Consider the following 22,577-nt stretch of genomic DNA (forward strand, 5'->3'; position numbering starts at 1 on the left):
GATGCCAGAAGCTTTCCAAGATTAAAAACATGTATGCTCTATGTGTGTGGTCGACAATAGGATTCTGCTTCATTGCTCAGATAGACATTCATATAGACGACAGACAAGGAATTGAAACCTCCTGAGATCATGAATAATAGACCATCAGTGTGTGTGTGTGTGTGTGTGTGTGTGTGTGTGTGTGTGTGTGTGTGTGTGTGTGTGTGTGTGTGTGTGTGTGTGTGTGTGTGTGTGTGAGAAAGAATCACTGCTCTTATCAATTTCCGAGAACTGGAGCTCGGTTAATCATCTCGTCTTCCTGACAGCAGTGAGTCAGGATGTGGTAAGGAGTGACGCTCACCTGCAGCACTCAGATTATAAGATACCTACCAATATGACATAGAAAATAAAGATAAACTGGTTCAAAAAGGGTTTCCCTTTCCAGTTCCAACACTACTAAACAACTGTTTATAATTAGTAAAAGTGGGATTTGGGCAGAGTCTCCTGTCAGGGCTACGGCAGTTTATACACTGCTGCCCTCTGCTGTTGAGAGGCATTCACTGCATGATCCAGCAGGAAGATTTGATATGCAATGTTTCTGATAAACCCTTTATTTTTCATTCTTTATGACATTTTCAACCTGTTTTGTGGGATGCTGTAACGATCCAATGCCTCCACATTAACTCATCTCTAGTTTTAGCTCAGATTTGCTGGAAAAAGATAGACATTGTTTTCATTTCTCTGGTAAAGCAGAGTATGTTCACTCAATAGAAAATCCCTACTCAGATGTTAAAATCCACTTTCTGGTTGAACTATTAACATTGCTAAGGGGTTACACACCAAAACAAGGATAACATTCACTAGTTTAGGAGCTGCTATGTGACTTTAAAAACATCTTTGTTTATCTGAGCTGTACCCATTTATTTCTGCAATAAGTAGTCCAAATTAATTTGAATGATACATTTTTAGTTAAATTCAAATTGAAGTTAATCTTAAAAACAACCCTCTGCCACTTGTTTCTAAAACACATGCAAAAGCAGAACAATACTGACATTTTAAATCCAACTTTGATTTTGATATAAACACATATATAAAAAATACATTTGACAACAAATCGTCTTAACGTTTACTTCACATAATTTATTTGGTTCACAATAAAAATACATAGAACAGTATATACAAAAACAGCAAACATAACTTTATTGAAACAATCAGGTCATTCAAGGTATTAAAAAAAAGCGATCATGCTTCACATGGTTGAATCTTAGACATACAGTACAAACAAACATCAGGCACAGATTTGGTAATCACCTCGGACTAGTGCAGGCTTAACACGGAAACTATAAGGCTTTATTAAATTACAAGTCCTCTGAACACTTATGCTTTATTGGTTTTTATAGCCAGGAGTTAACCGAAAGGCTGGCCTTGAGATAAATCCTGACTGATTAAAATCACGTAATCACATGATAACTTCCTCTTTTGCAGGATGTTTGCCCCTAGTTTGCAATTTGGTCGATTTATATTTCCCTGTCGTGTTGAGTAAAACATCGCTCTGCAGTGCCGACATTTTTATGCACATAGACGGTAATATGTCATCCACTAGCTTAGTGAAAACAACTGCTGCAGAAGCTCTGAAAATGATACATTCTGGCTGCTGAGGCCAGAGAAACACTGACTGTGTATAAACAGGAAAAAGGTCCTTCAAGTGAAACTGTGAAGCAGAATCCAAAATAAAAGCGCAGTGGTTGATAAAGGTTGAATCTCAAATGTCAGACTGCGAAATATACAGAATAAGTTTCTAGGAATCACCTCTACAGCCATTCATCAGACAGAAGCTACATGTATAAAGTGATGTCGACTTTTTAAAGCATGTAAACATTTCGAGTAGCCACAAACGGTGTGCCGCAGAATGTAATCTAGTACTGGTGTGTGAGGAGACGTGACCCGAAGAGGAAGCTGTCTGTGTTCTTGGCTCCTGTGTTTTGTGTTTCTTTAATCCTACATGGTTACCAGTACAGAGTACCAGTTTTTAAACAACCAAAAGTACAACAACAGCAACAACCTTTAATAACCACACTGTGATTATCTTAACTTCTTGTAAAGCCAAACCCAAATGTTTGACACCGACGTAGGGAAAAAGTAACAAAAATAGCCAGAATGCAAATATTTTCTGAACATTATATGCATGAAATAGGTCTTGCACTCCAGTTCTGGGTCAAGGAGTTGATGACTGTGTGTGTGGCTAACCATCTCACAAGTTCACCCTCCTAACCAGCAGGGGGTGAAGGATCTAAAGTGTTTCCACCAGATTCACACTGAAGGTCATAGGTCAGGTCTATGGACATTTGGAGAAGAAATACTGAAGAAAAGCCACTTTTTGAACAGAAATAAATCAGAGGATTGACTCTAAATATGTGTACAGATATACATTCATGTGACAGATGTTTTTTTAAGTGGGTTTGAGAGCGAAAAGAAGCATCTCCTTCACTGAGATATCTGAAAACGTTCACATAAAGCTGAATTTGTAACAGATGGCGGGAAATATGTGCAGCACTTCTCTTATTAAATACTAAGTTGTACAGTAGTGAGCCTTGATATTTCATCCACCATTTTCAACATTCACTAACATGAAGACAACAAGAAATAAATCTCTCCATAAAACAGGTATGTAACATTTTAAAATAAAGCCTCTAAATGATCAGTGAACAGAGACATGATTTCTTGGATGTTAAGCCTCTGATTCACTGACATTAAAGCAACATTAACCAGCATTCACCACTCTCCTCTCAGACACTCAGGAGTTAAGCATGTGTTTCAGACAGAAGCTCAGCAGCGTGAAGAAAAAAGCACTTAACGGTTCATATGAGTTCTTTGTCCTTCTGTGTAAAATGAGAAGTTGAAACAGAATTAATCAGCATTTGGATTTCAAAACCAAGCCCAGACCTGCTGAGCTGCACAGAGCCGGACTCACATTCTTGTTTCCTGAAAGCAAAGTGTGTATCCACTCCACAAAACACCCCGTCTAAAGCTCTGTGGATTCATTGTTGCATTCATCCACAAGTTAAAAAGAAATGACACAACTTACGGGTTACAGGAATATAAAATACAGACTGAATCGTTTGGATTTCACCGAAAATGAATGATGGACTTAAAGTTAAACAAACTAGCTTTTTGTTTAAGGACTTTGTTTGAGTCGAAGCGAAGAAGTGAATACTTTAGGGAGTGTGGATGGGAGTAGCAGCACAAACTACACCTCCAGCTATAATGAGTAGGAAGTGTTCAGCACACACTCTTCTCCAGCAATAAACGTGACTAAAGGAACTGAAGCATCAGTCTTATTTACCTTGTTTATACAGTCAAGAGTGTCTTTTCTTCTCAGGTGGACACATCCTAGCTCTTAGCCTCCTTATTCATATAATACAGCATTGAGGCGCTCCATCACAGAGCCGACACAGTGTTAAAGCATTACCAGGGCCATATAAATAGATCGATATAAATATGTGCACGCAGAGAGAGACGCTGTCACTTTTTGTGAAGCTCGTTTCGACAGCGAAGCAGGGTTAAGCTCGTCTACGGAAGTCTGACATCGAGTCAAAATACTTTGGTGGCACGCATCCTTCCTCTGCTATAGAGGCATCAAGTGACCATTTTAATAACATCTGAACTTAAAGCTGCCAACTCGTAAGTCATGACCCTGTTCAAGATAAAATAAGTGTCTCTGAAACATCCTCACAATGTCTTTCAGTATCCTCACTGGCAGTTGAGGTCCGGGCTGCTGAGCCAGGACCAGATCTGGATCATCTCCTGTGGGGTTCTGGGGTGAACCAGCATTAAGCTCTTGTAGGCGCACGGGTTCGACCGGTACTTCTCCTCTATGTTAAAGGTCCTGAAGCCTTTGTGCTTCTCGGGGGCCAGCCCTAGTTTCCTCAGACACATCCCCGTGTAGACGTCGTCTATCGGGTACAGTGCCACGTGCTGCGAGGCATTGTGTAAGCGAGCAGCGATGTCCCTAGAGTACAGGTACCCGCCTCCTCCTGCGTAGGGAGGATACGTGCCCACGTACATGCTCTCTGGGATGAAGTACTTCACCTTCTTGTCCCGGTGTGGCCCCGCGTTTGTGATCACATCGCCCACAAACAGGTCCCTGGCTTTGGGCTCCGAGAGGCCCTTGAGGAAGTCCAGGATGCGGAAGGTGTTGACGAAGACGTCGTCGTCGCCTTTGAAGATGAACTTGGCCTCGGGGCAGCGTGCCTGGATCCACTCCAGGAACAGGACCTCTTTGACGGTCAGGTTGAAGAAGGAGTCCCTGTAATCCCACTGGATGAGGTCTCTGTGACGGGTGTTCTCGTAGCGCAACATCTCTGACAGGTCCGGGTGGTGGTCCCCCGCTGTGGCGTTACCCAGGAGGAAGATGGTAACCACCGTCTGATTGGCTATCAGCCCCGCCCGGCCCCAGGACTGCCGGATGGCTTGGCGGCGGTCAAAATGCGGCGCTAAGGACTTGACAGCCAGCAGCAGGAAGGGCGGCTGCTTACAGATGTCCGGCTGGTCCACCATGACCGGGTAGGAGCGGCAGTGCATGTACAGCAGGAAGTCCTTGAAGCGGCCCGGAAGGGAGTTGTAGTCCTTCACCTGCGTGGTCACCCTGAAGTTGGGCTGGCAGGGTTCGGAGGTCAAACCGGTTTCGTTGAGCCACTCAGGCGTGTCCGCGCTGCTGTAGTTGGCCACCAGGACCGGATTGTTCTGTAAGTCCAGGATCTGCTGTTGCCGGTTCCAGAACGTAGCGCTGGGAACCAGTTTGCTCCAGAAGGGCTTGGAGGGGATTTGGACTTTGTTGCGGCTGTTTTTATCCTGGTTGCTCTGTCGGGAGATGATGATGAAGATGAAGAGGTTGACCATCATCACCGTCACCAGAAGCTTCATCCTCCTCCACAGCAGCGCCATGACAGAGTCCTGCACCAGGCACCACCTGAGACCACGGAGAGATACAGAGGGTAAGAGAGGGGAATACTTTTGGTCACTAGCTACATTCAAAACCATTTCAAAGTGGACTCATAACCTGGAAGGACTTATCTGGTTTCTCGTGGACAAAATAGACTCTTGAAATACATCGAAATTGTATTTAAAGTGTGTGTGGTTCGATCCTCATACAAACAAGCTTTCTACGTGGTATAAGAGGTGCTGCTTTCTGTCTGTCTGATTGAATGACAGAGTTTGGTTGTGTTACTCATTGTACTGTGCTTCTTCGAAATAAAACTAAACAACAGACAGAGTGTAAAATGCACCAGATTTGATTTTTCCTCATGTCTGCAAAAAGATATCAATAAAAAAGACAAACACTGCAAAACACACAACACATTACTATCAATCTGTCCACAAACAACAGCAGACTGACTGTGTAAATGTATGGACAGCAGCTGCTGACCTGAACAAGCAAACAAATCAATTCATTTAAATAATTGTTGAGTCATGGCAAGTGAAGGACGACTGTTTTACCAGAGGCAACAATGACCCGTCTCTCCTAAGATTTACAATTAAAAAGGTTTGCAAGAATAACTTTCTTTGCAGCGTTATCAATAAGTGCATCTGATCTCTCTTCCTTCCTGTACAGTCACAGCGCTGCGTTACATTAACCCGTTTGTAGAAGATATTTCATGCATGCACGCCCTTTAGGAGCGCGGTCAGTCTTAACGGGAATCTCTGATGGAAAAATCGATTTTCAGACATCATGTGCTTTCCATTTGAGGCAAAGTCCTCTCTGTTTGTATGTGTCAGTCAGGGGTTTAACGGTGTGAAAACTTGCAGCTTCATCACTTATCTCTCTCTGTGTGTTAAAAACGAACGTAGAGGAAATGTGTTTTAACCACAAGACCAGTGTGACACTGAGTCACATGAGGAAGCACGAACACGTCAATTAAAAACTGTCGGGGAAACTAAAGCAGAGGCTGAATATCTGAGAACCCACTTCCTATTTCACTCGCAGGAACTAGCTAAACTCAAATACACTTCAGACAGGTGATGGTTGATAATAAGGCTTAAACCACGAGTTAGATCACAAATATTCTGTCCAGTTTTGATGCAATACAATCCTTATTTATATTAACACGTTGTGCTCCCAAGTGAAATTTCCATTTTGTTCTCAGTCCTTTGCTAAGCACACACCATTAATATATATAAATAATAATAGATAGGTCAAAACCTCTGCCAGTAAAAGGGAATTTTTTATGATACCGTCTTCAATATATTTCATTATACATACAGTCCGGTTATCCAGTAAGGTGTGCACAGACAGTTCTCACAACCATTAACCATTAACTGGGGGGTCCATAAACAGTCCAAACTAAATACAGTAAAACTATTAGCATAATTGTCGGCCGTAATAAAAGTTGAACCGTAATCTACACTGTTGTTAAATCGTTTGCATTACAGCCGCAGCGTACTGCCAGGTGGGTTTTGTTTGAGGACGCTCCGTGTTTACTTAATATAATGGCCAATGACATTTCCACAGAGAAATGAGGACAGCGTGTGAGGAGAGGGTTCGGACTAACAACACATCCTTTCAGGAGCTCTGAGTCTTTGGTACGCAAACACACATCACATTCTTTTCTGTATTCTGCTTCATTTCCTTTATTACGATTCCAACGTTTCTTCCTCCTTTTGTTGATTCTACCTGGACTACATTTGCAGAAGCCACTGCGGGGTTTTCATTCAGTCATTGATGGACAACATCTTGGAAATTCTTTCGGTAATAACATTACATGAGCCACGATTATGAACACAAACTAGATTTTATAGATAGCTGCCAGAAGAGCGTGGACAGGAAACTGAAGGAGGCAGACCACTAAAGACACACGACCACGACGCCCTAATTGTGAGGAAAATGAACAGCTAACAACATGTGTCGTGTATAAACAACGCCAATAAAACAAACTAATAACCTGATGGTGATGAAAGGATAGGATAAATGGTGGTAAGGGTGCAGCTTTTGCTCTGACTGTGAGCCAAGATGCCAGAGGGTGAGTTATGAGAGCTGGGAAATGACTGCAAAGCACTGACATCCATCCTAAAGTTGTTAAAACAATTTACTTAAAATTAAAACCACATGGTGGCGCTATAGAAGACAATCAGGATCAATAAGGCCTTATTGTACTGCAATCCATCCAATATATTAAAAGCAGTGAATAAAGAACAGTATTTACAACTTCCAGGAGCCTAAAGGGAGTCCTGAAAGCTGTTGTTTTATCCCTAGATTAAAAGTATATACTATCATGTATATCTAAAAACAACAAGCAGTGAATCACGATGCAGAACATATTAGTAGTTCTTGCTTGAAAATGACTGAAATGATTAATCCATCCATAAGGAAGAAGAACATAAAGAAAACAGCATGAGGAGCTTTCTATGTTGTGCTATCATTTCTATTGAAAATGTGCCTCAGATTTGAGTGTAAACATGCTAACGCTATGGAGGAAGGGATGAAGCTCTACCTGACAGGTTTACATGTATAATTGACTGGTGCTTCAGAGTGTTTATCTTGCCCTGCACCGCTGCACATTTACATCCTGCCTCTGCATCGTGTTGCTCTCTCTCCTAGCAACAGGTCTGCTCTGCTGAGGCTGTTTGCTCTCTTTCCTCCCTTTCATTATCCCCCCCTCTCCTGCTCTTCGCTTAAATGTTGCTCACATTTACATGAAAATGGAGCGATCCCCACAGTGCATAACCCTGAAGGTACATCAGGGTTATAGGACTAACAAGGAACCGCACAGACTGCCTCCTTTCTTTTCCTAATGGATGGTTCCTCTTCCCTGTCCTCTGCAGCCCCATACAAACAAGGAGACTTCTGGGAAATGGGTGGGTGGGAGGGGGTAATTGTAACGACGGAACAACATGTTGACAAGATCACAGCTTCCGGACGTCTAATTAAGCATCAGTCTCGCAGAGCTAAACCTACGCCTACCTGCATCAGCCCAGACATCTGTCTGCTGACAGGCTCCTGTTTCAGCCTCAGCGCTGACCATATAACTCGCACTGATTCAGGCCCGTTTACTTTGTTTACGTTGACTTTTAAAACCGGTTTCTCTACGAAACTGTTGGTAAGTACTGCAGTTGTAATGCCATCAAACAAAGCAGATTTAACACTCCTGTTAGACTCCTGAGCTCTGTGAAGTGTCGTCATTCAGATATGATACATGGTTCATTTGATTATCTGTTTCCATAAATTTATATCATATTTACAGTATATTACAGTACTGCTATTACATATTGAATTAGATAAGACATACTTTATTGATCCAAAATTAGGATTAGCAGAGACAGAGAGATGTTTATGTAGAGTGTGGAGTACACAGTGATCAAAATATACAGAATACAGTATTTATTCCACTTCACAGTATGACATTTTCTTATCTATTTTGTACATATTTGTCTTATTCCTGCAACCCTGAAACTTCTTTCCATAGCGCTGTTTTATGCATTTAAATGTTATATGCTTTCCGAGAACCAGCACCTTATCGTGGTGGAGAGGTTTGTGTGCCCCGATGAACCTGGGGGTTGTCTGGAACCTTGTGTTCCTGGTAGGGTCTCCCATGGCAAATTGGTCTCAGGTAAGGGGCCAGACTAATATTGGTTCAAAAGACCTCATGACAAACAAACTTCAAAGCGAGGATACCCGGCCCGGAGGCAGCCCGAGGTCCCCTTCTGGAGCCAGGCCCAGAAGGAGGACTCGTCAGCGAGCGTCTGGTGGCCATGATGCCACGGAGCCCGGCCGGGCACAGCCCGAAAAAGCAACGTGGGCAACACCTCCGCTTCTCCGTCTAGAGGAGTCCCAAGTTTAGGAGGCCTTCAACTCACACCTCCGGCGGAGCTTTTCAGGCATCTGAATATGACAAATAACGCCTTTTATCCGTGACCTGAATTAACCCCCCTCACATTAGGTCAATGCGTATTTCTATTCAATATCTGGTTCCTGTTTCGATGTGGCTGTAGGTTTCTGTGGTTGTTGCTACAAGTTACATCTTTTGCAAAAATAAACTTCTAAACTACACAAAAGAACAGATCGACATGCGGAGGAGACATCGTTAGCATAAATAAAGACATACAAGTCGAAAAAGAAGCCACACGCATGTGTACTTAAAGTGTTACAGAGCACTAAGAAAGGGTGATCATTTATTGTACATTAAGAAGAGTTGAGAAGGCCTTCATGACACAAAGCAGTCATTTCTCCTCCCCTAGTTAACTCAGGTGGAAAGTAACTAAGTACATTTAGCCAAGTGCTGTACTTAAGTGGCGTACCTCATAATTCCACATAAGTACTCCTGTTTCGAGCTAGGATTCAATTTGTGTAATCTATAATTAACGAGTAAACAATTGAATCAGAATGAACATCCAGCATCATGAGAGTTTCATTATGAATATAGCAGTCTGATGCCTCTTAGAGGCCTGGTGTGAGACTGACCTAAACAAATATATTCCGGATCTATACAAATCCTCAAAATGAATTCAACCTAACCCTTAAATTGGCATCCAGATTGAAATATTTTGGAAAATTGATTGCTATGTTCCACATTACACCCATAGTGTTAATATACCTATGACACACATTAATACACCGCTATTATCACAACCATGTTGCACCATAGATACAAACCGTATTACACCCTTATTATGCCCATGTTACACTGTCATCAGATCCATTCCACACTAATATTAGAGCCATTTTAGGTCATAAATACACAGCTAATACACCCATTCTACACATGGACACAGCCTGTCAAATGAGTGAATCCCTCAGGATACAAAAACCATTACCGGGTTAATACATATTAGCTTAGACCCTGAGAGCAACACACACCATTTTAACTGTGATGATCTTTTCTTCTACAGAAAGCCACCTAATCCTAAACAGAAATCTGCCTCTCTCTATACAATGTAAGATCAGACAGTGTGTAGTATTCATTGACAGCGCCGGTTAGACCCTGACGGCAGCAGAGAGCCAGGTGGACTTTGATGCAGTCTTCCGGTTTCATTAATCATGGCAGACAGCAGGTCTGCAGCACACTGATGGTCTCTGGCAGTCATTGACCCGACAGCGCCTGTGTTTGACCGCTATTGTGTTCACCTGATAAAAGGTCCATTGAGGTGAGGCGTCTCACCCCTTGGGGGATGGGTGTCAGAAAGCAGAACACAATGGCTGTAGCAGGTAAAAAAGGTGTGTGTGTGTGTGTGTGTGTGTGTGTGTGTGTGTGTGTGTGTGTGTGTGTGTGTGTGTGTGTGTGATGTCCCTCAGTTTCAGGGTTCTGACACAGTATGTGTAGTTAGAAGTGAAATTTGTGATGTTTTCGTTTCTGCAAAAGCAACCATCTCCACACATGTTGAATCTTATTGTACTTGCTTTGTCATGTATCATTTCTTTTGGAACATCTCTCCTTTATTTTCTGAATTGTATACTATTTTACAACATAATTCCTCTTACTGTGTTTATGTATGCCCCATTATACACCACAGCAATGTGTAAACCTACCTTTTCTCACTTATTGATAAGTGTAAGCAACTTTAAAGAACGCATTACACACTTTTCTGAAACATAACGCAACTTCTACACATTATTCTCTAGACTCAGTGTAACGGCTGTGTTTCGGAAGGTGTGAGAGCATGCTTACCTGTGCAGGTTCGGGGGTTTCCTCCGCTTGTGTCGTCTTGGCTCCTCTCAGCTCTTACCCCATTCTTTGTTCCGCCCTCCTCTTGAGAACAGCAGCCAGTGGGGAGGAAGAATCAGGGAGGGACACAGTTGAGAAAGGGTGGGGTGGGGTGGGGTGGGGTGGGGGGGGGAGGTTCAAACCTGAAACCAGATTTGAAAAGAAACTGTGTGTCAACAGCTGAGAGGAGCTTGGCTAAAGGAGAATGCTAACAGCTAGCCTATATGACACTAAAGCTTCATATGCTTCTTAAAGCTGGACTAAATTCCACTGTTCTCTGTCAGTAACAGAGCGGATGTGCAGCTAACCGATCACAAAGTAGTTTCAATCTCCATTACAACTTAACTAGCCTAACCCAGGAGGTGTCTCATGCTGATTAACACGTTTGCAGCCTGGTTAGCTATCCACCTCCCAAATCCTGGCCTGGTTTCACAGGTTTGTTGTTCTGAGATTAAGCAATTTCATATTCATATTTCGACTGCATGAAACCGGGTTTGTCATTTACTTAACAGTTGTCTGGGGTTGGGTCGAAACTAACACATTTTCACAGACCTACAAATAATATGTGTCTGTTAAAAATGATGATGTATTTGTATGGTTACACTCAACTCTATGTGCTATATACACCATTTGTATAGTTGACACTTTCTTACTGGGGGGAAAACATCAGGGAATTCTGCATTTACTTTAAGACCCAGACAGAGTTGAAGGTCTTCTTCCCACCGGAGGCTTCTCTAATCGTCGTTTTCAGGGATTTTCATTAAGTGCACAGACATTTGCGCTGGTCCTTGTCAGTTTCCCTCCCCAGGCTCAGAGCTCTTTCTGTTTGAGGCTCTCAAGACTCCTGCAGACAAGCCGCTGCATGCAGCTCTGTCCTGCCTGTCCCAAACAACGTCCATATAACTGATAACAGAGATATTCCCGTTGGAAGACGGGTAGCGTGTATTTGGCGTGCACTGAAATGTTTTGTATATTTCTACCAACCTTATTTTTCTGACCATTCTATCATACACCAAAGCAAAATCCTCCTATGTACGTGGTAATGTCCTGATTCTGATTACACACACACACACACAGGTAGGAGTTGATTACAGTTCAATAATGTGACTCAAATTCAAATGAGCATTTCAATATCGGTGGGGAAAACAGAAATCCTTTCCACACAGATAGACGCCTTTCCCAAACTGAATTTGGCAACCCACTTGGAGTAGTTTTGAGAGCCAAGTATTTTTCTAAGCCAACTACAAAAGGGAAAAAACGTAAGCAGTGTCCACACACACCACATGTATTATAAGCCTGACTGCAAACTAAATATTATATGGTTAGTACTACGACATGGTCAAACATATCTGCTATGATTTCAGCTCTTGGTAAAGGTACTGGAGTGTAACGCTCTGTAAATCATTAAACCAGTGTTTCTCCTGGTTAAATATGAGAGGTCAGCGGATAATGAGACACATCACCTTTCACTGTGTGCCATTATTGACAGTCTGAAATATTCACTTCAAGATTATCCAACAACGGTAGAGTAAATATGAGCAGAGGAGTTCATAAACAAAAGGAATGCCTCTGTAGTTTCTGAAGGGATTCACTGATACTCATCTTAATACGGTTTACCCCTCATGCCTTTTCCTTTATATAACAAAAGCACTTCTTAGAGTCTGTTTGACCTTTCATCTTACAGGAATATCAACGGTCCCGGGATCTTTTTCACGTGATCGTTTAGCATTTATTTGAGGTTTTATTTGTTTAAAAAGACCAAACATTTCTCCACACTTCACTCACAACATACATTACTCATATATCTGTCTCTACTCACACTAGGGTTGCAAAGGGGCGGAACATTCCCGGTAAGTTTCCGGAAACTTTCCATGGGAATTTATGGGAACTAACTGGGAATTGATCCAATGGCATGAACAGATATATAAATAGTTAGGCTCACTAAACAACTGGAATGATCTTCAAAACATCGTGCAGGAGGCAGATTAAACAGCATCACATTTGAGGTAGCTAGCATCTTCATAAGAGTGACTCAGATGGTGAATGAAGTGATGCTAGCTGTGGCTTACTTAAAATCTAAGTTATCAGCTAGCTATCTACTAGATGAACACATCTGTATGTGATATTTGCAATTTAAACATAACATAAATATATTACCCCATAATATCATCAAACCTTACTTCAACAGTCTTGTGCTTTGGGCTCAAAAGTGTGGTCCAGTCTTCTAGAAATCATATGTGCATGTGATGGTGGGATGCACAGTGCCTGTAGGGGGTGTGGTCTCAATAGCAATGCAGTAAGCAGTGTGCTACGTGCATGTGATGGAGGAATGGCATGGCTATACTTGAATGGCATCGGTTTGTTTTAGTCAAGATTATGTTAAAATATACTTTCCCCAACTATATTTAAGTTCCCTATGAAGAGCCAACCTTCAATTTTGAAAATTCCCATAAATTCCCATGGAAAGTTTCCATCTTTGAAAATTCCTGGAATTCTGCAACCCTAATTCAGACTAAAGACAGACCGCTATTGGCTTATTTAGATATACGTCAGTCGATAATAATAATAAGGTTGGGATGTCATTACAGACGTTCCATATCAAGATCATACATCAAAAAAAGTGACTAACCATACACCTATTAGATATTTTATACTCAGAAATTCTAAAATTCCCTCACTAATAACTCACCAGCTCCGTCACATGCTGCTGCCACAAAGAATTAAACAGAAATGCCAAAGGTGTGTATGTTTCCTAGACTTGTTTCACAGACACAGGCCTTTATAAGGTCCCTGAGGGGAAAACACAGCGTCTCCTCACTGGTAATCATTTTTGTTTGCGGCTAAAAAAAACAAACAAACAATGAATGAAGCGGACCTTCAAAGCAAAAGCTGCTTTAGTTATTAGCCAAACTTCAATGGCACGACTCAATCTGTTCCAAAAAAAGGCTCAGAGTATAAAAGTTATTCTGCACGTATCAGTTAATATCATATTCCTTTAGTCATAAGTACACACACACACTGCTGCTGTAAACCTGCACACAGTAAGTCAAGCGGTGCTGTATGTGTGTGTGTGTGTGTGTGTGTGTGTGTGTGTGTGTTTGAGAGAGAGATAGCAAATGAGGCCACATTGGGTTAAAGTTCAACTCTTAACTGGCAGAGGGGACTCTATCAGTCATTGAGGCTAAACATTGGTGGCGTTTTGGTCTTGGTTCTAACCAGTGTTGGGAATCAAGTCCTGGCTCTGAATTGCAAGATATCTAGCCATGTTTTGATCTCCTTCTCTCATGTTTTCTACTTCTTAAATTCCACAGAGGAGTTGGATGGGAGGTCCTCGGGGAGAAACAGAAATAAAAAAAGGCAAACAACCAGACAGTCATGCCATGCCGAAAATGCAACATCTTGAAACACTGCCAGCCTAAATGTGTCCTAAAAATGGACCATAAATATCAACAGAGGAATCTTTGTTTACACACACAAGACATTAGAGCTCGAAGCCAAAATGTTTTCAGATGATTTCCTTTCTAAACAAGTGTCATGATATACAATTTGTTCCGTTGTTCCATCAGTATGAAGGAATCAGCACTATAGATCTAAAGAATATGTAGATCATACACATTTTCATTGTTCAACTGCAGTAAGTCTTATTTTTATATTTTATGCTTCAGGCGAAGTACTTTGGATGACCTTTCTGCATCATTTGTAAATAACTTTGTTGTTGTACACAGTCCACCTTTGGCACATCACAACTACCAAACATGCACTCTTTGACCCACGCAGGCCTGAGGAATACAAGAGGATGTGCTCACATGAGAGAGAGTGGGCCTCACAGCAACATGTTGTGAACAGAGAGCGCCGTAAATAGCCCGAGTGCTGAAACCCAGAGAGGTGCCGTCTGCCCACCACATATCGACAGTCTGCACCAGGATTCACAGAGGGCCAAAGGTCACAGACACGTGGGCTTGACTGACGACTGGACCTTTTTTTGTCAGCGTCTGGTTCAATACGAGGGCTTCATTTAAGAATGAATTTCATTTGGATTACCCACCACTTTTCCTTATCAATTTATCATTTGGTCAACTCACTATCAGAAGATGTCCATCCCAGTTTCTCAAAGTCGGAGGTGATTTATTTATTGTTTCGACAATCCAAATCTCAAATAGAAATGATATAGCATAATTTCTCTCTCTTACTTAAAGATTCATGTATTTCTAAGCACTGGGCTTATTCAAAAAATACATAAATAAAGAAGGTATTCAGTTGGATCTGCTACAAAACAGAGGAAATCCAAATCAGAATATTTGATTTGCCCATGGGCGAAATTGTTTTTAAAGATATTTTTGGGGGCTTTTTGCCTTTAATCGGATAGGACAGTGGAGAGTGACAGGAAAGTGGGAGAGAGTCGGGCTGGGATCCGGAAAGGACCACGGGTCGGGAATCGAACCCGGGTCGCCGGCGTACGGTGCAGGTGCCCCAGCCAGTTGCGCCACGGCCGGGGGCCCGAAATTGGGTTTTTGAATGAAAGAAATATATAAATACAAACAAAAAATTAAAGAAAATGCAAAAAAAGGTTAAAAAAGAAAGATATAAATATAGGAAGTCAAAGTGAAGTGCAAATCAAACTAAAATATACCAAATAAAAAGCCAGAAATCAATAGATTTAAGAACTGCATTTTCTTTCATTTTTGCGCGACAGATTACTTCAATAGAAATAGTTGAATACAGCGCTTGACTAAATGATAGCATTCAGTTGCTTTAATAGACAGAGGAGGTCAGGTTATAGCGATGACTCACGGTGCCTACAGCTGATGGCGTCTTGTTCAGCGACACACAGATATACATTACAGACTGATGGTTTGGATCCTCTGTAGCCAAAACAAACCGAGCCAACACTTCTGCTGCATTGTTCTCTGTCTCTCTGTATCTTGTTTAACATAGCAATAAAATACTATGTTGTACAGAAGTGTGGCGGAATAAAGACAGACTCACATCAGCCCACAAGAATCCTACCAAACACACACTTAAAATAGAATGGCATTTCTAATTATCAACAAATACTTGTGACTGTGACTCTGCATGCTAAAGGTCACGTCTCTGCGGCTCGACATGTTCCCTCACACTCAACGCAATCTAAACTTAAAGACGTGTCAGTGTGTCTGAGTGTGCGTGTGTGTGATTGTGGGACTAGAGTGTGACAAACACAGTCCATGTCAATGCACCATGTAGAAAATGCCAGGTTTAATACCGACACATGATTCACAGTGTGACGGCAGAGACATTGCGTACATTTCTCAGGCTGCAGTCATGTACGGATGTCACAAGAACAGATACAATGGGGACGCTGAAACTCCTGAAACGTGGCGGTAGACATTCCTCAAAAACAATAAACTGTAAGAAAATTCAGGACTGGGATCTTTGGCAATATGAAGCACCTCCATGAATGCAATGGCGTTAGATTAAAACACTTTACATTTTGACAGTTTAAAGTAACCTCAATGCCAGCCCATCAGTTGATATGGGACATCACTGGGAGTCTAAGCAGCTGCTTGGAATAATCTGCAGCCCTCACTCTCATCAGGGACAGTATTATTAGAAACCATTTCCAAAACTTGTAAGCAAACACTTTCCCACGTACACTTTGAGCAAATATGCAGCAATATGTCACGTTTCAGGCCGCCTGCTGACTGGAGGGCAGAAATGCATCCCTATTCTTACTTATTAGTCTATTTAACTGCTAAACACTTCAGAAACCACAAATAGGGAAGTCGCAGGTGTTAAACCCACCAAAAAGGCCCAAAGAGCTAAGTGGAAGTGCAAGTTCTTAGTGTTTGTCACTATAATCAACCAGTTTGTCAAAAAAAGTATTAATGCTGGTTAAAGACATTTACAGGTGAACTTTAGGAGGGTATTTCCTACTAAGTATAACAAAAAACAGCCTTAATGTGGGCTTTTTAGATGAGAAGGCAGCTACTGTGGATAAAACGAAAGACTCCTGGGCTGGCTTTACTCTTGTGCCACAGGGCTTCATTTTTGCAATTTCATACGTTTAAGTGGACTGGTTAGAAGTCTCTCTGCAGCTGTGGTGATTCAGCCTTCCAGTGGAAAACAGCAAATTGCAACTAATGACAGCCGTTATTACAGGAAGGCGTATAAATTACCAGAGAAACTCTAAGTCCCAGGGTATTACTGAGTGCATCTTGAAACAAACAAGACAGACCAGAGGAAAACATAAATTTGTCTTTAAATAAGGCCATATCATCACGGATGTTTCTGTCAGTCAGTGAGAGACAGGAAGGCTGTGGTTACGGTAACAATGCAACTAATGCTAAAACAAGTGATGAAGCATCTGAAAAGTCACAAATAAAAGGGAGGAAGTACTTACTAATATAGAGCAAGAACATCTGACCTTCCTAAACTTTCTCAGCTCAGAAAAGCCAACCGTCCTTGGTTTTGCTGATAAAAAAAAGAATGTCTACCGTATTTCATAACTCTGAGCATGACTCAGCCACACCCCGCTTCACTGCCTGAAACGGACCTAAACGTTGCTTCCTCTAAGGAAACTCAACTGCACATATGGCCACATTTCATAACAGGAAATCCTGAAGCAGGACTCCATTATTGTCTTTCTGCCACTAAATCACATAGAGATAATCAGATTATAATTTTCCACGTGCATTACATTTGAAGGTTTTAATGAGATTAAATGGAGTTTGATCATGAATCACATTTGATTAAGCTGGAGCCGTGGATACCGGTGACCTCAAAACAACCGGCAAAGACTACAAACGAGAAAGCCTTTGGGGAACAAGTCAAAGACGACGGGTTGGCTCCTGTGCAACACCAGACAGCATCAGGTCTGGATTATGAACTATAAAGGGCTAAATAAGTTCTACTGATCCTCAGGGAGTGAGGACAGGAAGAGGGGAAGAGAGGGAGAATCAAACAATGGTGCAAACAAGGTAACAGAAAACTGGCCGACTTATTTCTGTTTGTGTCTGACCTTAGATTCTAGTAACTACAATCACTCAATGGTGTCTCAGCTACGTGATTTCACTGAGGCATTGTGCTGGTGAAGCTCTACACAGTTCCTCTTTAATGTGTTGTATTCGCTTTTGAGTTATGTGTCAGCTCATCACATGTTGCCAGGTCGTATCTCGTTTCGCAAGCACGTTTGGCTGTCTGTTATCACTTACAAAACCACCTGCCTTTTTCTGCCAAACAGAAGAGTCTAATTGCACACAATAGTTTGAAGCCTTAGTGGGTCGAGTAAATGAAAAGGGACCACTTACATAAAGGCTCTCCGTGTGCCATTATAAGCAATACTGGTGTCAGTTTAGATCTTCCCCTTAATGCCTGTAAAGAGTTTGAACTCACTGATGTGTTTGCCATGGTCCGAAGCTACTGCTGTCGGAAAAATGACTAACATTATGGATTAGCTGTGTGCATGCAGTATTATATCCCCATAAGCTGTTGTTAATGGATGTTGGAAAACAGCAGCAGCAAAGCACTTCAGTATCAGCAGCTGCATCTGTCTTTGGAAAACGCCCATTCTACCTTGCTTAGGGATAACTAGTGTCAAAGAGAAAGGAAATAAAGCTGGCCTTTTGAGCCCGTTGGCTCTTTTTCAAAGGCCTCGATTGGAATTTAGTCATTTAGTCATTAAATATATTTGTTTTGCGTGGTCTGACCAAGAACAGAAAGAAGGTAAATAGTGAACTATTGCTGCAGGCCATTGTCAGACGCTGCCACGGTTAGTGTGTGTTGTATTATCGTCTGCAGAAAAAGAGGTTTTACATGTTATTTTAGCTACATTTAGTCATGCATTGATGCTTGAAAAGGGATTATTAGGGACGCTGGCTACATAACGTCAAACCTTTGCATTTTGAGGACGTATTTCTGCATTGTATTTGTGGTTGTGAGCTATAATCTTATTCCCTTATACTACGATGTCTATATAAAGGGAAAAACAATAGAACAGAAATGCTGATGTTTTGAGCCTGTCAGCTTATTAATCTCTTACACATTTTCAGAAGAGGTTAATGTAAGTTTAATTTCTGATTGCCAAGGTCTGTGCAGGATCTGTTTAGCCTGGCTCAGTACAATCCACGCTTAGTTGCACGTATTTTACACATGTGGAAACAGAAAATGAGTCATTTTGGTTTACCTCACTATTTCTTTCCCATCTGCATTATAAGGTTTTATATCTCACTGTACTGGTATTTTAAACAAGTATACTTGGGTATGATTGTATTGTTTGTTGTAGTATCTGGTGAGGAGAACGGATATATCCTGCATCAGAAAAGTTCCTTAACGTGAATACAAACTGAAACTATTAGAGATAGTGAGACAGTCTCTATAAACAGGACAGCGCAGATATCTGTGTCGACATCTGACGAGATGTCCCCATTATTAGCAGCAGATTTCCCATTTGGGATGTGCTGAATTGACTGACCTTGAAATGTGAGGAAGGCTGAGGGAGATCTTTAAATCACCTGCAGCCTTCAAGCCACAACGCAGGGCTTAATTCAACACAGTTCTTCAGCCACTAAAGCAGACTCTATTCTGCTAAACATGTAGGGCTGCACCATCATTTGATATGTTATCGCAATCACGCAATTGCCTAATGCAATAAGTACTGGTTTGGTATAGGTCCTTATAAATATAATACCAAAGTCATATTATTATATTTTCCTGTGATATTATGAATGATATCTCAAATATGATCATTCCCTTTAATATCGCAAGTTGTATCATCAGTAAAAATCACTGCCCTGGGTATTTTTTCCTAATTTCGTATCACTTCAGTGATTCACAACCATCAGATAAAACAATAAACCTGGCTTTGTTTCTTGATCACATTAGGATAAAACTCTCTGGGTATCGATGGATGATATTACTCATCCCTCTTCCTCTTTACTGTTCTAGAAACTGTTACTCAGCCACTGTCTGGAAGAGTATTGAGTGGGGGTTCAGCATAGGACATGGTTAGATAGAGAGTGGGCAGAGAAAAATGTCCTGTGTTCACAAAGGTCACGGGTTTGATTGAATCAACAGGTGAGTGCACATCATGTGAGGATCAATCTGAAGCAGAAACTTGTGATTACTGACTGAGCTGGAGGAGGACGTCAGAAAGTGTCTCTCCAAAAATAAGCAATCTGCATGTGGCTGGGAGAAACTATTGGCTGTTTGTGCAGAGTTTTGGCTGTGTCCTAATGGCAACATGACTCTGAGATGACCGAATAGATGCTGTAAGATAATTCAGGATTCAAGATCTCTTCAAAATCACTAAACAGGCTTTCCATTTATTCTAATGCACAGAACCGAAACCTTTTAACTTCCTTTTTCTTTATCTGAGGCATCAGAAGAGGTACTCTGTACGAGCACGCTGTTCTGTATAAGGATATTATAGTATCCCAATACAACCTTGTAGGGAGGACTGAAAGACATAACATTTCAAAAAACATATTAATCCAAGATCAGTTATTGGATTCAGGTGGGTTGTGAAGGGAAACACTGAGTCAAACTAACAAAACAAGCCAATTGTTTTCATATTTTCCATATAAAATCGTATTAAAGTTAGACTGTAATCAAAAAGGCCTCTCATCCAAAGCGTGGTTTGGACTTTTTTCTGGATAAATATAGCAGTGCTGACACATTCACATCTGTGCAGCTGGAAAATGTTGCTCATGTTAGTAAAAACTTGTATCTTGGATAGCGCATTAGGCATCAGAAATAGAAAGAGACTGAGAAAGAGCTGACTATTAGCCCTGGATTAGATAAGTTACCAGAAATAAAAAGGCAGTAAACATCCAAACGAAAGCAGCATTCAGAAAATATTCTCCCACTTATCTCCTACAAATATTGGGTTAACTTTGGCCAGCTTTTAAACATTTATATGTTGTTTACTTGGTGACTAAGGATTCCTTTGTGTGGTAAACTGTGTGTTTACACTAACCAGGGCAACCTAACTAATGATGATATACATCGCTGATTCAGTTGTTGGTTGTTCTTACCATAAATGGATCTATTGGTCTAAAAACAAAAACATCTAATTGTGAGTAATGCGAACAACAACTAACACAAGCACGATGTGACTAAATTCAATTTGACTTTGAAAGCTGTTTAAAGGACACAAGCATTTAGTAAAAAGGATCATTTGAGAAGAGTACATGTTGGGTCTCTTGGCTTGATGAAAGGCTTAACAAATAATATTGATCAACTAATCAATTTCCTACAAACTCCTTGTAGTAGACCTCACAATATGTTAGTATAACTCAAGTACTGGACTATGGTATTAGCATGTGGGGGTAAACTGTCAGCTAAATGAAATATAATGTTAGTTTAACCTACTTCAATGCTGCTGTCAGATATTTCCCACCACAGAAGCTTCTAAGGGAAAGTACACAAGAAAGAGGAATATAAACCTATCCTTAAACTTGTGCTTAGATCCATAGTGGGGAGAAATACTCAGATCTTGTACTTGAGTAAAAGTACCAGAGTTTAGGAATACTATGTTACAGTAAAAGACCTGTATCCAAAATGTTACTCAAGTACTCGTAGTCCTTTATAGATACAACATAGTATTTGCTTTGTTTTGGTAGTGTTCTCAAAGCTGTGAAGGTGCAGCTAGTTTTAATGGCGTTGTGTACTGCAGGGTAGCTTGTGAGTTGACTCCAGGTGAACTAAAGTCTGATTTAAGGGTGGATTATATTTCACCTCATTAAAGTAACATACGGTATTAAATAAATGTAGTGGAGTAAAAGTACACGATTCACCTCTGAATTGTAGTGGGGAAGAAGTATAAAAGTACCATAACTTGGAAATACTCAAGTAAAGTATATGAAAGGTGTTCTTAAGCACAGTACTTAGGTAAATGTACGTAGTTAAATCGCACTTTGATGTGAAAAGTTACTCACTCGGTGTGCTCCGATGTTCGCCAGTTTCTCCTTAAAGTCCTGACAGAAAGTCCGCTGTTTTGCAGCCGTCCTTCGTTTCCCAAACAATGACGGAAAAGTAGAATAAATCCAGACGACGTCGTTTTTCGTTGTTTTATTTTATTATCATTATTTTAATACTCTGTTTTTACTCCGCAGCCGCCTGAAGGAACTCCTTAAGGTGAACCGTGCTCTTCCTTTAACGGTTTCAACCGTTACGACGCTGAGCTGCTCCTGTGGGCGGGGCTACACACACACACACACACACACACACACACACACACACACACCACACACACACACACACACACACACACACACACACACACACACACACACACACACACACACACACACACACACGCGTTTGAATCCCTACATGGATGTGAACTACAGGTGTAGAGAGTAATACAAAAATGAATTTGTTTGCACATTTTAATTTATGTTTATAAATGAAACCCTTGCTCACAGATCTGTACATTCACCAGATCAGATCATGTCACTTCTTATTTTATTTATATTCCTGTTATCATTATCTGTGTTTCTCTCTCATTCTGTTGCTGACATTAAACCTGACATTCTCTACGAGGATCAATAAAGATCTATCTTATCTCATTAACCTATTCATTAATTTACATATCAACCAATGTCTATATATTTATGTTGCTTGTGAAATTGGTCAAATGTTTCCTTCAGTATTTGCTCTGTGTGATAGGGGTACATGTCTTTTCTAATGTGAATATGTGTACTTTTGCTTTTAATGTTAATATTTATAATATTTATTCTATCTTTGAAAAGCGTTACCTCATGTCTAATGCTTGACAACGGTGCTGCTGTGACTCTGAAACTCCTCTAGTTGATTACTTAGATAAGACACTTGCTTTAAAATTGTAATATTATAGTCTGTAGGGACAAGTTATACCTGTTGCTGTTCAATGGAAGGGGCGCTCAACAGGAACATGTAAAAAAGATG

The 22,577-nt window shown here is 41.0% G+C and overlaps 1 protein-coding gene across 2 annotated transcripts; it reads right to left on the bottom strand.

Annotated features, from left to right (window-relative positions):
* Window positions 1–1,098: 1,098 nt before the first annotated feature.
* Window positions 1,099–21,806, bottom strand: b3gnt2b (UDP-GlcNAc:betaGal beta-1,3-N-acetylglucosaminyltransferase 2b). Of its 2 annotated transcripts, XM_063874807.1 has the most exons (3): window positions 21,587–21,806; window positions 10,638–10,816; window positions 1,099–4,948 (listed from the first exon to the last, which is right to left on the bottom strand). In XM_063874807.1, exon 3 carries the CDS (start codon window positions 4,921–4,923, stop codon window positions 3,730–3,732), a length of 1,194 nt encoding a protein of 397 aa, XP_063730877.1. In that variant the 5' UTR covers window positions 4,924–4,948; window positions 10,638–10,816; window positions 21,587–21,806; the 3' UTR covers window positions 1,099–3,729. The 2 variants fall into 2 exon arrangements, with proteins under 2 accessions (XP_063730877.1, XP_063730878.1); XM_063874808.1 differs by lacking the exon at window positions 10,638–10,816.
* Window positions 21,807–22,577: the final 771 nt, after the last annotated feature.

The sequence above is a fragment of the Eleginops maclovinus genome, chromosome 22, assembly GCF_036324505.1.
Source record: "Eleginops maclovinus isolate JMC-PN-2008 ecotype Puerto Natales chromosome 22, JC_Emac_rtc_rv5, whole genome shotgun sequence".
NCBI classification, from domain to species: domain Eukaryota; kingdom Metazoa; phylum Chordata; class Actinopteri; order Perciformes; family Eleginopidae; genus Eleginops; species Eleginops maclovinus.

Coding starts and splice junctions, on each gene's coding strand:
- b3gnt2b (XM_063874808.1), bottom strand. CDS start 4,923: ATGGCGCTGCTGTGGAGGAGGATGAAGCTTCTGGTGACGGTGATGATG.